The 16,910-nt window shown below is 40.7% G+C and overlaps 1 protein-coding gene across 1 annotated transcript; it reads right to left on the bottom strand.

The window, feature by feature from the left end:
• Window positions 1-3,732: 3,732 nt before the first annotated feature.
• RNF4 (ring finger protein 4) lies at window positions 3,733-11,095 on the bottom strand. Its single transcript, XM_031060088.1, has 7 exons — window positions 10,885-11,095; window positions 10,302-10,422; window positions 9,492-9,571; window positions 8,233-8,242; window positions 6,979-7,144; window positions 4,334-4,382; window positions 3,733-4,010 (listed from the first exon to the last, which is right to left on the bottom strand). Exons 1-7 carry the CDS (start codon window positions 10,891-10,893, stop codon window positions 3,861-3,863), a joined length of 585 nt encoding a protein of 194 aa, XP_030915948.1. The 5' UTR covers window positions 10,894-11,095; the 3' UTR covers window positions 3,733-3,860.
• Window positions 11,096-16,910: the final 5,815 nt, after the last annotated feature.

Genomic DNA, 16,910 nt, shown 5'->3' with positions numbered 1-16,910 from the left:
CTTGGCAATTCCCCTTTGCCAACTGTCTGCTCACACACAAAAAGCCGCAAACACATCTGTACATTTTGCTCTGCAGCTCCAATTTCTAGAGAGTGATGTTCCTGCACTGGTCCCCAGTCCATAGCCATGGTCTCCTCTCCAGCCCCCAGGATCATCCACCCAATCTGAGCCTTCAGTTCAGACACTGCAGCACCGCAAACATTACCCAGATCCCATGTTCAGCCCAGCCACTGCACCATGGTTCATACCCAGCTCCTTAGACCAGGGCTGGTATGCCCTGGACCTGGTTTTCTATCTGGTTTGTTTCATATCCACCCCTTCTGCTTTCCAAAACTGTGACCCAGAATCAAACCCCAAGTGAGAACAGCCTTCTGCAGTTGCTGCCTGCTTCATCCACCCAAAGTGCCAAATCTGGCTGCAAATCAGAGAGCAGATCTGATGGATCCAATGTTCCACCAGAAGCAGATCAAGGGCTTAACTGAAGCAGCAAGGACTCCCCATAACAACAAACAGTCTTCCTGTCCACACAGCCCTCTGTTTAAAACATCTGACAGCTGTTGAACAGCAGGTGACATTATTGCATGATGGAGGTTTTCACTTTAATCCTGACTTGTAAAAAAAAGGATCCATTATTACAGAATGTGGTGTAATACGGCAAAGATACTACAGCAGAAAGCAAAAAAGTTATAAGCTTATTTTAGGATAAAACAAAAGTGTAATGAAATAGCAAATTACTCATCAGCATTTGGAAAGGCAGCTACTCCATATGTGTACAATATAAAGAGTAAAAGAGAACAAAATACAATAAAAGCAAATAAGAGGGATAAGCCAAGACCTTCAGGAAACAGCATCTCCTTAGTTTCTTTGGAGAAAAAAAAAATCGGGTGAGCTTTATTGTGACTTTGAAACTACCCTGTGTCCAGTTCTCTCCTCAGCATTCCTCCTTGCCCTCTCTCCAGTGGCTGCTTCACCCAGCCAGCAATGGGAGCCCCAGGGAGGTGGCCCAACACCCTCTGCCCCTCTTCACTGCTATCTCTGGCCCTGGCTGCCAGGCTCCCCCCACCCACAAAGCCACATCTGCATTGCCCCATTGTCCCCCTCCTGAGCAGGACTTCAGCCTCTTGTCCCCACACATCCCTCCTGCCCCAGGTGGTGCCTTTCTCCTTTGCCCCACACAACCCACACTGGCCCCAGAATCTGAAAGGCTTTGGCCTTCAGGATTATTTCCCCCCAAATCAATGACTCCAGCACAACGAAAAGAAGCACTTGTGATTGATCAATCCAATCATTTTATTTTCACCTGTTAAGAGAACCCTCTGCCTACCAGCAGAGTTCAACATAGATGGGCAGACAGACTTGAATACAATTAAATACAGGAAAAATTGAACTATATACAACAAGACAGACATCTACTTAATATAAAGATTTTTTCATTTTCTATGAGTTCTTGCCAATGTGAAATATTGCTGGAACTGAAATATATCAGACTTTTTTTTTCCCTTGAAGAAAAAAGCATGTATTGAATTTCCAATTTTTTCCCATGTACTGAGACATAATATCCTTTTTGAGATGCACAAAATTTGTGGCACTTCACAGGGTACACAAAAGCTAAAAACTCTCTGTTATAGTTTATGATATCTAAATTTTGATTAGATCTATTTATTGAGACACTAACTCTAAAGTGGTATTTACATGGAGGAAGTTGTGCAAAATCATTTAGGCCATGGCTAGTAGACTGTGAAAGATGCATGGTTAAGTGACTTGACTCACCCTCATCCTCAGTAGTAATCCCTTAAATCCTCTCCTAATCCTTCCTTTCACCCAGCAGCCACCCCAGGAAAACCAGCCATAATTTATTCTTTCTTTGCTAAGCTACTGGGACAAAGTAGCTTCTGTGACCCCTGTGGGTCACTACAATTTTAATGTTGGCCTGCTTCTCCTCACACAATTAATACTTTAAGCATCAACTCTGCTTTTTGGGACACAACTGCAGCCATCACTGTCACAGCAGTATCCTGAGACAGCTGTAGTCCTTGCTTGTTTATCTCACCCATGGGAGCACACAGGAACCACCTGTGTGCAACTTTGTAGGAGTCACCCTACTGCTACAACACAAACTGCATATTCCTGCTAACAGCACTGAACCAAAGCCACTCCAAACCAGAGGGGTGAAAGTGCTGCATTTCTTCAGGCAGCCTTTATGTAACAAAACTCTCTATTTCTATATCCAGAAACACCTTAATTAAAAAAAAAAAAAGTCAACTTTACTTTGGGTTGCAAGGCAGCTTGAGACAGCTAATTTAGAAGAGCTGCTTTTATTAAAGGTTTCCTACAGATAAGGACAGGTTAGCAAAGACACTTGTGATACCAACATTAACTAAACACACCCTTCAGTTGTGCTGCACCAGGGCACAGAATGGTTTTTATAATGGTTTCTATAAGCAACCAACTTCAGAGAAGTGGCCAGGTTTAAATCTGGAGGTTCTCATGGATGCATCTACCACAGCTGTGGATCATAAACCACTGATTTTAATCATCTTGTCCACATCAACCTGTTTGTATCAGCTCACCCTGGACTCCAGATCAGCTTGGACATTTTAGCTGTAAGTTTAAAATAGACTTTTAGAACTCGGTTCTGGGGAAAAAGTGACTGGATAAGAGTGCATCAACTGGTGTACTCCTGCCTTCTCAACTAGAGGAACTGTCTTTCCTAGGAGATAGATCCGACTTCTTTTTTAAAACTGCATTTAAAAAAAACTGGACAGCCCTCAGGGCAAAGGGAAATTAAACTTTTCTCTAACTGGTTGTCAACATTGCTACCAAACACTTTTTAAAGCCTCCACTCAAAAATGGCAGTACAGTAATTTAACTTTCAATGCTATTTACCAGGCTACAACCAGTCAGGTGTCAGTGTACCAACCAGTGAGAACAGCAAAGAGAACACACTGAACTTAAAGCATTACACTGGGAACAGCTGATACAGTAAGAAGATCTGTAGATATTTTGGTATTCAGCATACAGATGAATTTGCTTCTTTGCTTTCATCACTAGGAAGCCTAGAAAAGACTGTATTATTGACAGTTATTAGGACAGTGTTACAGCACAAGTAAACCCAAGAGACCATCTCATCACGTGAGAAAATAAATTCAGTGTTGGGATTAAAATACAGGAATTCTTGGCAGCTGAAACAATCAAGGAATTATTTTCACATTGTACATGCTGAAATGTGTCTATGTACCTGGGATCTCATGGAGTTCATAAAAACATCTGCATGTTCAAGTCTGCTGCTCAAAACACCTGACTGCTGGTTAACAGCAGGTCACTTTATTGCATAACCTTTGTTGTCAATTTAAGACTGATTTATGAAAAAAACACCCTTCAGTACAGTACTCACTCTACTAGGGCAAAGATGATATGCAAGAAAGCAAGAGTCATGAGCTTCTTACAGGATGAAAAAAAGCGTAATGAAATGGTGAATTGCTAATCTCTCTTCTGAAAGGAAACTATTCCATACCTGTATGTGAAGGTAGGAATAATTAATAGAGTAAGAAAAAACAAAATATTCACACTCCCTCATTTAAGCATTTAAAAAAAGTAGAAGGAAATGGATTAACTGCTTCCTTCCTGGTCTAGGTTGCTGATCTAGTTAGACAGTCATTGATGTAGCATGATAACCAGGAACGTAACAAGAAGCAACTTGGACCATAAAAAAGCTGTCTAGATACGTTCAAGTTGGTCTCCAAAAAAACCAGTTTTATTTGGATTTGTGCACAACCTGCTGCTCTTTAAATCTTCAGAGCACTGAAAATATAACATTTCCCCCAAAATCCAGTTGAGTCTGTCCTGAGAAATAAAAGTACTCATATATAAATGGGATGATACTGTCTGTGAGTGAGTTTCTTCCTGCAAGTTGGGCAAGAGTTGGCATTCCTAAGGGAATCACGGAGGCACTGACTGCAGAAGACATGGCCACATTTTGTTGACACAATCAGTCGTCCACTTTGCACAATCTGGAAGAAAAACAACAACAGGCATGAGAAGTAAAGAATTCAACTTTGCTGGTCTACTGCCATCACACAAACAGGACTTAGATGTCCCTTTACTCTTAGAATAATAAGGAACTTGAAGATCTTTCAGTGCCATCCTGCCAAGGGTTCCTCCCTCTACCCCCACCACCAAGAGGTGACTTAGACTGATAAGTTATTATGAGCTTCAAGGCAAGCTCTGTGCTTCAAGCCAGCTCTCTGTAACATCCCACAGCAGCTAAATGAGCCCCCTCTGCCCCTCTCTCCCTCACACAGCATATAAAGGATGACAGCATGTGGGTCCTTACCTCTGAGTAGACATCCATGCAAATTGGACAGCTAACAGTACCAGATGGCCTTGTGGTACAGAGAACAGAAGAAAAAAGAACATGCAGCCATTAATTTCACTGCACATCAAGGCTTACCCACACACAAAATGTCACGTCACCATCTCAGAGCACCATGGTCCATTTCTTGTCAAGATTCCTGTGTACCTTTAACTCCTCAGTTTGTGGCATGTAATAACAAGATTGGGTCTCTCTGTCCTAAAAGAAAGGTTCTCCCTAGGGGGAAGATGCACTCAGTCACCCTGGTCTAGCACAAGAACTCACAGCAGTCTCTTGCCCTGTTCAGCACTAATCTCCAACAGGCCATCAGTGACAGCTCTGTAACAAAAGCACTGAGCTCTGCCTTGGAAATGAGTCATTCTAGAAAGGGAAGAGGTTGTCAGAAGTTCCAAAATCCCCTGCTCTCATTTAGCAACAGCCCAGTAACACAGGCACTTCAAGAACTCCTCCTTATAAAATGTAGGTCAGGAACACAGTGACACAAGGAAATAGTCAACCCCAAATTTCCAGTTTCAAGATGGAAATGCTGACTCAGTGTCTGCTACTGAGCTGTGGTTACAGATGAGCCTCTGCTGCCTTCAGCCTCCAGGAGAGCAGTACTGCATTCACACTCAGCAACAGACACAGCTCAGCTGCCTAGGGAACATGGCCCAGCCCAAGGGCTGAATAGTAGCAGCTAGCAGAAACAAAAAGAGCTTCCTGATACTTTTCTTTACAAAAGAATCCCTAGTTTAAACCTTCAGAACTCCTTACCTAAATATTTGGCTTTCTTATGTCACTGCCCATGCTGAACCACAGTTTGTAATTTATTAATCAAACATGCATAGAAAGCATGAGATGGTCTTTATTCCATTATTTTCAATTCAAGCAGGAAGCACTACTAACATCCACCCCTAGTTTCACCTACAGAATTTAACTCCACTAATTCTCCCATTTGTACTCCTCAAATTCTTGAGGCACCAGCTATAACACTCCAGTAAGAAATTCCAATTGATGATCTTAGAAGGATGAAGAGTCCAACACTACAGATGGCTCTGGCAATCCCCAGCACCAGGAAGGACCCTTTTGTCAATGTTAAATGCTGCAACACTGAGTTCTTTCAGCCTTACCTACATAGACCAGGAAGGTGCAAGCTTTAACAGAGGAGGCTGAAGGAACAAACTATTACCTTTTTATATTATCCAATTAGTGGTGTTTGTTCTCTCAAGTACTTCACAACCAAAATTTAAACATTTACACTCCATTGGCAAAGCACATTATGGATTAGAGTAACATAAGACTTTTCAGTGACATGTTTATGACCTGGCACCCAAAAGCTGCATATTCAAGGTCTCTCCTACACTGCCTTTCAGTAATCCAAAAGGCTCAAAGCACATCAGCTTCATTTAACCCTGTATTTATCCTTCTCCCCACAAAAAAACCCAAAGCCCACTTTAAAATAAGTTTATACTACAATTCCTATGTCCTTCTGATGCCTTGGAGAGGCTACCTAGAAGAGAGGCTGGACAAAGTTGAAAGAATAAAGTGGGTATTTATTAAAAGGCCTTCAAAGGATACACCTTGGGCAGCACAAAGCCTCACAGAGGCCACATCCAAGATGGACAACAGGCATGAGTTTCTCAGCTGGATATAAGTTTGGTCTATTTGCATATCAGAAGTTAATTGTCCAATTAGAGTTTCAGGTAATGAAGTCATATTCCCCCAGTTTGCTTCCCCCTCCCCTAATTAATTTTTGTTTACACTTTCCAGGGCCTGAGGCAAATGGTGTGACCTTGGCTCACAGAAGGATTGTTTAGTCCAAACAAAATGGGAAAAAATCTAACTAGCATTCTATATAGAGTTCAGAATTATACACTAATGCAGTACAGAATCTGAAAAATATAAAAGCTAAAAACTTGAGGCATCACTTCAACTTGCCTAGTCACATAGACACCAGGTTTCATTTCCTTAGCCTAACACACTGCAGCAGGATTTACTCTTTCTCTGCAGAATGGGGTCTCTACTGACTCAAAAAGCAAGATTCACATCCCACATGCAAACATATCAGGGCTCCATGACATCCATGGGACAGAAGAATTGACCATAAGAGCATGACCTCCAGGATCCCCTTGCAAGTATACCTTGGGAAGCACAGTGGTTGCTTTGAGAAAGGCAGCAACTGGCACAGTATGTAAAAAAAAGCAGGAACACATAAGGGTTTTTACTGGAATTTGCCAGTCTGCTGCCTGCCAGTCTCGTGATACCAAACCTTATGGACACCAACAGAAGTATTTTATATCTAATGTAACTACTGGAGCTTTGTAGGAAAAGGAAATGCAATACATTATGAGCTTTGGCCTGTGACTAATTCCTACTTCCTTGCCATACCCCACACTCATCTTTAAGGCTGTACACAAAGCTGTAGATCTGTTTTGGGCTGGCTTTTCATCCTCAAGTGAAAATGGTATCATTTGACTATCATGCAATGTGGGATGTCATACTCATTAAAAGAGGGAACTGAGAAAGTGAAGGCTTCAAAGGAAGTCAGGTGATGACAAATACAACTCAGTCCTGTCTGTCTCAAAAAAGCACAACTCCATGTTCGGCAGCTCATGAGGTGTACGTACTTTGAACTTGCAGTTTCCTCTTCCAGCGGTCCCAGTTCTCGAGCTGCTTTATCAGCCACGTACACGTCGTTATCTCTGGTTTCATCTTCATCATCACTGCTCAGCACACAGCTGTCTGCCTGTCTCTGGCTCCTTAGTCTCAGATTTCTCCTTTGTCGTTGGTTCTCTGTAATTTAATTTTGTTAAGTTAGCTATACTATTATCTCACTCCCTGAAACTATCTCTGAAATGCAAAATTAGACCATATTCAGCTGGGTTAAGAGCAATCTTAAACTAGTTTCTAAATATTAAGGCTGAACATATCCAGACATTGTGAATATTCTACTACATACTGACACAAATAATTTGATCTCTTCAACCTACAAACAGCTAAAACTTAATCCTGAAGATCCTCTGCATCACACATTCCATGTAATTACACTATCTGTGAATTAATCTCCCCTATAAAGGGAAGACACTTCTCCCAATCCTTACTGACAGAAACTGCTACAATTCTATGTTGAGGAACTGCAACAACTGCTGTGATCTGGAAGAGAGAGGACTGAACACAAGTTTATCTCTGCAACTCCAGTATCCGTGTAGAAATAATCAAGCTACTAAACAATAAGACAACACAAAAAGTCACAAAATTAAAACCACTTCCTGCCTAAGTGTTCAGCTACAACTTTTATTGCAGGCATTTTTCACTTACCCTTGCTTCACTCAGAGCACAGAACAGATTATGTTCTAGATAAGCAGCTGACAACATACTAATGCATCTCCAATATGTAATTAGAACTACATCTGAAAGATGTAAAAGATTAACTTCTTTAGACCTGTAACTATTTTAACATCTAAAGTAGAAAAAAAATTAGTATTTCTCACTGGAAAATTTGAAGCATGTTAGACTAGTGCATACTACGAGCACAAATCACTTTCTTTACTTCCTTTACTGCAATACAGGTTAAACAAAACTTCTGACTTTTTTTTTCATTCACAACCAATATTCTAGTGCTAATTAAAATTATCATCAACTTGGGGCTTAAAGAAATTCTGTCTTTAGAAAATAAGTATTTAGAGCAGCTTTTGATATATTTTTTTCAGGTACCTTCTACAAGCTCTGATACTGACTATCAAACAGAGACTGGATTCATTTTCTAAGGCACTGGCCTTTTGCAGTTTCAAGAAATGCTGCTCAAATTAATTGAAAAAGGCAATAAAAATAATTATTACATTTAGGAAAATTTCATTATCAATTTTAAAATGTCAACTCACCTTCAACAATCTTGCATCAATACACATGGGAAGGGAGAGAAAAGAAAATACAATTAGACTTTGTTGTGCACCCCTGGTCTTACATACAAAGACCAGCTAGGCACAGCAGTTCCAACAAAACAAGCCAAGAATGATAGGCTATTACTCTTATTTTGATTAGGGCTATTAAAAGTAGTATATAAAATGCTTCACTGTAAATAACTATGTGGTTGCTGATGGTTCTGCTCCCACTGCTCCAATGGGGTAGCAACAGAAGCAACTTATGAACCACCTGAATGCCCTCCTCCCTGCTCCCCCATTTCAGTTCCATGGTTTAGGGTTTTGGGTGATTCTTTCCCTCTTTCTCCTCAAACAGGCCAATTCAGCACTGATGTCCATAAACATTTCATGCTACAGCAGCTGCTGAAGAAAAGAAACCCAACCCCCAACCTCTCTTGGCGGAACTGGAGCAGGGTAATTGCAAATTCTGTTGTTTGTTTTTGGAGTTTGAGGCCCTTCCTTTGCAAAGGCTCAGGAATGACTCCAGCAAGAAACACTCCCTATGCTATTCCTGTTGCTTGCTTCTGCTTGGCACAGTAGCAGTGGCATCCTAACCCTGAGGGAATAAACAACATTGTCAGCTGGATCAAAGACTATTCTAGCTTTCAAAAGAGCAGAAAAAAATAAGGTGTTTTAAAGACTTCTGGGAGTATTAACCTGAACTTATTTTACTTACTCTTCTTTCCCTTGGCTTTTTCTTTAAATCATTTGCCTATAGGGGTATTAGAAAAAATTCTTCAGCAAGAGTTGTCAAGCACTGCAAGGGGCTGCCCAGGGCAGCCCAGCGGCATTGGCTTGAAATCACCCCAGAGATATTTCCAAGATAAGCAGATGTGGTGCTTATGGGCCTGGCTTGGTTGTGGACCTGGCAGTGCTGCGTGAATGGCTGGACTTGATGATCATAGATGTCCTTTCCAACCTGAACAATTCTATGATTCTACCTTTGATATATCTAGAAAAAATTCAACTATCAACTACATCTCTATGTTACATTACTTATGACTGATCTATATAAACTCCAGGTTATTTTATACTACCCTATCACTAACTGCAAGTACAGCTCCAGAGCAGCTTCTTTGTTATCTGTAACACAGGACTTCAGGCCCTGACAAGCCAAATCTGAATTTAAAACTTACCCTTAAAGTCAGATTCTATCAGGCAACACATGAGAAAACTAATTTGACTACAATATTTAGGCAAGTGTGCTATTCACTACTTACCACAATGGAATCATTGTGAGTTAGATCAACGACCACAGGATCAGAAGATTCACATGTGAGATCTACTACTTCTTCACCAGCTGAAAAACAAAGTTAGAATCAAGGTCAAAGATTGCAGAGGAGGAAAATTGCCTGCCACTGTGTAACAGCCTAAGATTCAACCATCTCCTGTCCATCTTCTCTTCAGGAATGAGTCCAACATCTCACTCCAGCTTTGCCCTCAGCAACCCACAGAGAGCTTTACCAGCCCTGTCTTCAGCAAGCTGAAATGCAAAAGAGCAGCTAAGCTCCTCACACAATTCTGTCAGATGACAACAGCAACAGACAATTCATCTGACAGGAGAATGCTTATCACACAGAAATATAACATGAATCATATAGGATATAATAGCATTGTGCTGTGCATGTTCCCTTGAGGGATTGGGCACAATTAATGATACAAAGTTTTCCTCATCTTCTTCAAACTTGGGAGTTTGGAAATTTAGTTTGCCACTCTGTGTAGTGGCAGCTGCTCTAAGTCCCATCTTATCTGAACAGACATGCAGATGTTTGAGCAGCTCTTGAGGACTTTTCCTGTGCAACTCATCTATCACTAGTGGCAAATGCATTGTAGCTCAGTAACAAGCCAAACCAGTTTTCAGTAGGCTTGTTATTTAGCCGTACCATAGTGTGTGCCACTAGGCACTTCCTAAAATCATATTTCCCTTCTTCTCCAGTAAACAGCCTAGAAACTGGCAAAAATACATGTTCAGCTGTACCCAAACCCTGCAGAAGCACTTTCTGTTCTTATCACTTCAAAAGAAAGCTTACCACTTTCTTCAAGTTCTATTGGCTCTGCTTCTGAAGCCATTTCAGCAGTAGAAGCCATGAGCCTGCTTCTTTTTCGAGCTTGCCTAGAATTAACTGTTCCTCCACGGCGCTTCCGTTGAGTCTAAGAGAGAACAAAGACTTAACATTTTCTGTGCAAGCAGTATTAACACAGCCCTCAATTTTGCAACACCAATGAAAGCACACAAAGGTACAGAAAACACTCCTGGAATGGCTGCAATAGTCATCAAAAGGTGGGATGGGCTATTCTTACCCGAATCAATTCCAGCAAGGATAAAAACATCAGCCCAGATCCAGATCTCTTACCAGCTGCCTCACCAAGAAAAAGCCTATCATGATGGTTTGCAAATGAGAAACTAGTTCACAGTTTATTGGGTTTTGCTGACATTGTGAGCATTTCTGTACTACTGCTAGCACCTAGAGTGATTAAAAATTTGAATGTACACCAAGATTCAATATACTTATGTTCCTGTGTATTAGCTAGAAACTCTTAAAACAGTTTGCAGAAATACAATGGAACACATGTTTCAAGAATCAGGTTTAGACTGAGAAGCAAAATACTTACTGTGCTCATAGTGTTTCTTGATCTAAAACCACTGAAAAAGAGGTACAAACACCAAAAAAGTAACGGCAAGGAAGCTATAGCTATAATTTCTTTAGATTCCTTTAGGTAGCTCACTGATAAAAACTCCAGGTTTCTGAAGATTAGAGGATTCCAAACCTATGAAAGAGAAGAGAGAAGGTTACCTGTCTGCAATGCTTGTACTCTCCAATCCCCCCTGCTCCCAGATTCCCATTGCTGAACCACCAGTTTCTGCCCAAAGCCAGAGGAGAGGGAAGTCCCCAAGTTCAGTATGTGAGCCTCAGACACCTGCAGCTGGGCCTGAAGCCTCAGTCATTCTCACCCGTGAACTAAACACCTGGAAAAGTGAGTTTGACAGCAAACTACAAGAATATTAACAAATCCCAATGACATTGAACTGAAAAGCAACCGAATGACACTCAAGGCAATGCCTGTGGGCAGGAATCAGTGGGAATTTTGTCATAAACAGCCATCTTCAGAGAATCTAAACTCCAGATGAACAGCTTTCTTCAGCAACCCATCTCCAGATTCCAACAGCTGGGAGCCAAACAGCTTGAGAGGAATTCAAAGCAAGTGAGGCAGACAAATTTCAGTTTCAAAATAGTTGCTGATGTGCAGGAGAATCGGAGCTCCCTGTAGCTGCTCTGTTACCGGTACATGTGCACGCCCAGCTGCCTGCCAAGGGCGAGAGGTCACAAGCATAAAGGGAGCTCTGAGTAACTGACAGGTACTGAAGGGCCCATCCTGAGCCTGCCTGTGCTACAGTTACCACCTGTCCAACACACGGTGGGGCTGGGTGTGAGTGGACATGGTGGAGGCACCAGGAACAGAACAACTCTGTGTCTTGAGGTGACTGTACACCCTGGTATCCCCTGTTGTCTGCTCTGTGCTCAGACACAGAGCAGAGCCTTCAGCACCAAGTTAGAGCTGAGAGAGAGGGGAGAAGTAGTGGAATTATTGTGGTGCCTGTGTTCAAAAACAGAGAAGCATCTGGGTTTCTCCCAGCTTTCTTTCTCTAGAGAGAGAGACAGAGTTGTTCCCTGTTTTTTTAGCTAGCCTCTTGTTCTTTAGCTGAGGCAGTAAGCTTTTTCCTAGGACTATGGCTTCTTCTTCTGGAACTGTTCAGCTTTTCTCCAGTCCAAAACACTGCAACATCACCTGGGAGCCCCCACTACTGAGCCACACCGACAGAAAGGACTCTGAATCTACCATCTCTTCAGAGCAGTGAGAGGTTTCATTATTTAAAATTATTCACTCCTTTTTTTCTTACCTGTGAGCAATCTGATTGTTAAATAAACAGAGTTTTTTCACTTTCTCCAAGGGAATTCCTTTTGAACCTGTGGGGGAGGGGTTGCTGAAATCAGCCTTCTATTAGAGGAGACAGCCTTTCAGGATGTTTCCTCCTAAATTTGTCCAAAACTGGGACACTATTTTAAACAAGAACTGCTGAACTGTCTCCAGAGCTGACTGATTTTTGCCACAAAGACCAGCACACACTCTGTAGCCTACTCCCAGATGGAGAAACATGTGAACACACAGTGGGATGGAACAGCACTGGTAGTCAATCCTAGCCTTCAATTAAAGGAACCTGACTGATCTTTTTTCTGCTTCAACTTACTCCATTTCTTAAATTACTTTCTTAAGAGACCTGTTAACACTGAACTGTGACATTATTTAAAAAACCACGCTTGAGAAAAATGCTTACACTCAATTTGATGCTTATTATGAAGCCCAAAGATGTATTTATGTATTGCTGTAAGCAACACAATACACCACTCATCAATTTTCTCACATTTTTTCATTTTAAAACCAGCACAAAAGGCAAAATGAAAGTCAAGGTGCCTTTTTTTTTTGCCCCCAGTCGAACCACATAGGCCAGACTTAATGCTTAGTGAGTCCATGGGCACAATAGATCTCATTTTCAGAACTATTATGTGAACACCCTCTCCCGATTTTTTTTTTAGACATCTAAACTGACATGTTCAGCTTTCCTGGTAGATAAGAAATAGCCTTATGTTGTCACCTGGGATGTTGAAGACTCAGGCTACCAGAGAAGGCAGACTGACTTCAGTCTCTTGCTGCCTCAATGCAGGACTGACCCATGCAATCATTTGCATAACATTTTGTGTCCAGGTAATGAGAATTCTCTTTTAACACTTCATCCTACTGTTCTTAAGGTCCAGATTTCATTTCACTTGTTCGGAAAGAAAGCTTCTCTGTGTTATCAACATTCTTGGGAAGGGAAGAGAGAGGGGAAGGAGAAGACACAGCACAAGGGATGAGGGATGGAGGCAAGGGAGAGAACCATCCCTAAGCCTTACACATCTGCTCTTTCAAAATAATTGCTTCAAGACAAGTTACTATCTTCACTGACAAGCTACAAATGAAATTAAAAATTACTTAGGTAAGCCAGTTTTCTGCACACAGCAAGAGGATGAACAAGAGTGAGCAACACATGAGGTATATTAAGAAGTTAAGCCATTAGATAATCTGTAAGTTTTATTTCATCAAGAAAGCCAAGACGTTTTCTTTCATTCTCCTCAGATATTGAATTGGAAAAAATACCTGGACATTAAAAAGCTGGGAAATGTTAGTTGGTGCACACATCTGAGAAATATAAAGAAATGAACTTTATATAAGCTTATTTTAAATTACAAGTTGTCAGAACCGTTTTTAAACAGACTCTTTCAGAACAACAATATTGACATATCTGCACAGCTGAATGACAGCAAAAAATAAGCCTATTGTATTCATCAGCAGCACAGGTCTGAATGTAATACTCAGAAGGTTTCACAAGACCTGCTGCTTTTCAAACTTAATACTGAATAAGTGCAATGGTTTGTTAACCAAGTATATTTAGAAAGGTTAAAAATATTGTGGGGAACACCTGTGATGACTCCAAACAAAACTTGCACAGATTCTCTTTGGCTATGAGAGGCTTAAATGCCAAAGAGCTGTAACAGAAGAAAAAATGAAGCCATCCAATTTAAATTTTAAAGTTATGGTGAAAACTGAAGTAACACACAATAGAAGACCTGTTAAGACCGTCCTATCCACTTTAAATACTCATATTCATTCTTTACCCAGACACAAAACCCCAGATTATTTACAGGATAACTGTAATGTTTGTGAACATAGGATTGCTGTGAAATATCTCAGAGGATCTTATGTCAACCCTCAACTGCAGTGGAGGACAGAACCACCTTCTGACATAAGTGGCAGAGCAGCACACTGTTGCTATTTAAATGGTTTAATTTTCAGAATCTTAGAACAATGACAACTGGGTTTCTTTATGATTAATGCAGAGAGTACATATAAGGCACAAATGTTCTGTCTGCCAATGGCTCAATACCTCTTCAGAAGCTGCTTCTGAAGAATTGAGAATAGACAGCCACAGGGAAGCTCATCACTGTAAAACTACCTCAAATCATCACAGATAGGTTGACCAATATCAACATAGCTCATCTCAGAAGAGTGCTGTTTACTAAGAAAACCAAACTGCTGGAATTTATTAAGACTATAGGAAGAGTCTTATGATCCAGTAACATTTTTGTTTTTTAAGAACAAATCTTTTCTGAGGGCTATAGATTTCCACATGTTATTGGCTTACTTGGGAAACCTCAATGAACATCAAGAGTCCTAACATTCTGAAAACAAAGCAGAGTTCACTTTCTTACAGACACCACAGATCAAGTTTAGTAATGTACAGGAACGGGGCATACGCATTGCATGTTAAGAGATACACTCATGTGGAAAAATTGCTCAAAAATCTTCACAACTGCAGGACAACTTAACTTAATAATATAGTTTGTTACACAGGTCTGGACAGCCCAAGTTAATGATAAAGCCTATAACGCTCTTCTTCCAGCAGTCACTATGAAACCAACCAGCACCAAGACTCTCAGGAGTTGTTAACACAAAGAATTACTGCAGCAATTTCCCCCCCTCAATCCACAGACATCACTCCCAACTTTAGCTGCAGTTATCTGTGAGATTTCTAGCAAGATGCACACAGACACCAATTTCAAATTCTAAAATTACGACTTTTTAAGAGGCAAAAATACTTTTCTTTGTGTAAAAACCTAGCAGATCAACTTAGCAAGCCAATAAATAGTTTTAACTTGTACAGACTTTTCTATTGCTTCACTGCAGGACAGTACAGTACCAGAAGAGGCCACTCCCCTTCCTATCATCTGCAGAGTTTTGCACATGCAGTCATTGTTCCTAAACAGTGTTGATCTCAGAACAAGGAACATTTCAAAGTCTACAAGTACCAACTTTTCTCTGTACTTGAGAGAAAAGGTCAAGCTATTTAAATTAAGAATGTTTACACTAGGAGTGGTAACTACTGCTATTCATCATTTAAGTATCTTGTTTTTTCCTCTAAAAAAAAGTCAACATTTTCGCTGAGTTAATCAAACATGTTTGAATTACCACTCAAAACCAACTGATTCTTTAAAATACCGAAAACTTTTCTTGCACCACCCTCAAAACGAAGTCTAGGTCTCCCACGTGAATGGAGGCAAATTGTCTGAAGCAAGAGATAAGACATTTTCTCTGTCTCACTAACACAGACAAGACTTAAGTTCATATTTATCTTAAACGTGACAAATACACTGAAGCACCTACTTAAAGAAACCAATAATGTCGATCCAAACATTGGGAATGTGCAAGGCACAGCTGACAACACAATTATATGTTGAATTTGTCAAAACTGAATATCCAAATGATGCCTTACATTTTAATTTTGTATTTTTCAGATCCTGTACTGGATTAGTGTTTAACTCTGAATTTTCGTATAGAGTGTTAGTAAGCTCTCATCACAGTTTGGTCAGAAAAAACAATCCTTCCAGGCCTGAAAACCAAGGTCATCATCACAGCCTCAGGCCCAAAAAGTATAAACAACAGTAAATTGGGGGCAAGTAAACTGGGAGAATGTCACTTCATTACCTGAAGCTGTAATTGAACAATTAACCCCTGATATGCAAATAGACCAAACATATATCTGCCCGAAAAACTCGTGACTGTTCTCCATCTTGCTTGTAGCCTCTGCAAGGCTCTTGCACTGCCCAAGGTGTATCTGTTAAAAGCCTTTAGTAAATACCCACTTTAACTCTGTCTAGCCTCTGTTCTAGGCAGCCAGTCCCAGGCATCACCATGCTTTTAATGCTTCTCACTTCTACCCCAGATGTCTTTTTGCACCCCCAACAACAGGAAACATTGCATCAAAGATGCATCTACATAACAGCATTTTTGTCTTCAGAAGACACACATACCAGGCACAAAGTGCTGGTCTCAATTTTTTTTTTTTTTTTTTTGCCACGGAGAACACTAATTTTTCACTCTTTTACACCTTCCTATCCTGTACTTCCAGTACTTTTAAAGATGCTTTCATTTTCTTAAACTTTAGTGAAAAAAGAAACTGAGTCTGTTATCCAAATTAGGTAAAACGGTCCCATACTAAGAGACCTTGGTGAGAGGCACCATAAAAAGAGTAAAGATGAGAGATAACCAGCGTAGAAACAAAAATACACCAGTCTGCTTGCTTTAAGCAGGCAGTTACACCTAGAGACAAATATGACATGTTCATGAATAACCTAAAAAACCCAAAACAGTTCCAAAACCAGCCAAGAAATCCCTCAAACCCACCCACAGAACAAAACAACACACTGAACCTTTTCATCGGCCGTATGTCCTATTCCAGACATGGCAAAGAAAAATTGATACAGGCCAGAAGTAAAGCTCATTGCTCTTACTTGAACAAGTTTCTCCGAGAGACGCCACAACTCACTTTCAATAATCCCCAAAACAGAATACAGAAAAAAAAAATTAAAAAAAAATAGTTGAGTCTTTCCACATCCTGTAATGAAGTGCAGGTGCGGGCTGAGATAGGCGAGGAACATTCCCCCCACTCCTGCTGTCACACAAAATGGGAGGGCAGAGCGACAACTTCATGTAGCTCCATCCACCGAGCCCCGGCCGTTCCTCCGGAGAAGAACAGACCCTTC

This window comes from Geospiza fortis, unplaced genomic scaffold (assembly GCF_000277835.1).
Source record: "Geospiza fortis unplaced genomic scaffold, GeoFor_1.0 scaffold147, whole genome shotgun sequence".
Classification (NCBI taxonomy): Eukaryota; Metazoa; Chordata; class Aves; order Passeriformes; family Thraupidae; genus Geospiza; species Geospiza fortis.
Note: the sequence above shows the minus strand (reverse complement) of the source record. Positions and strands in the feature narration are given on the sequence as shown.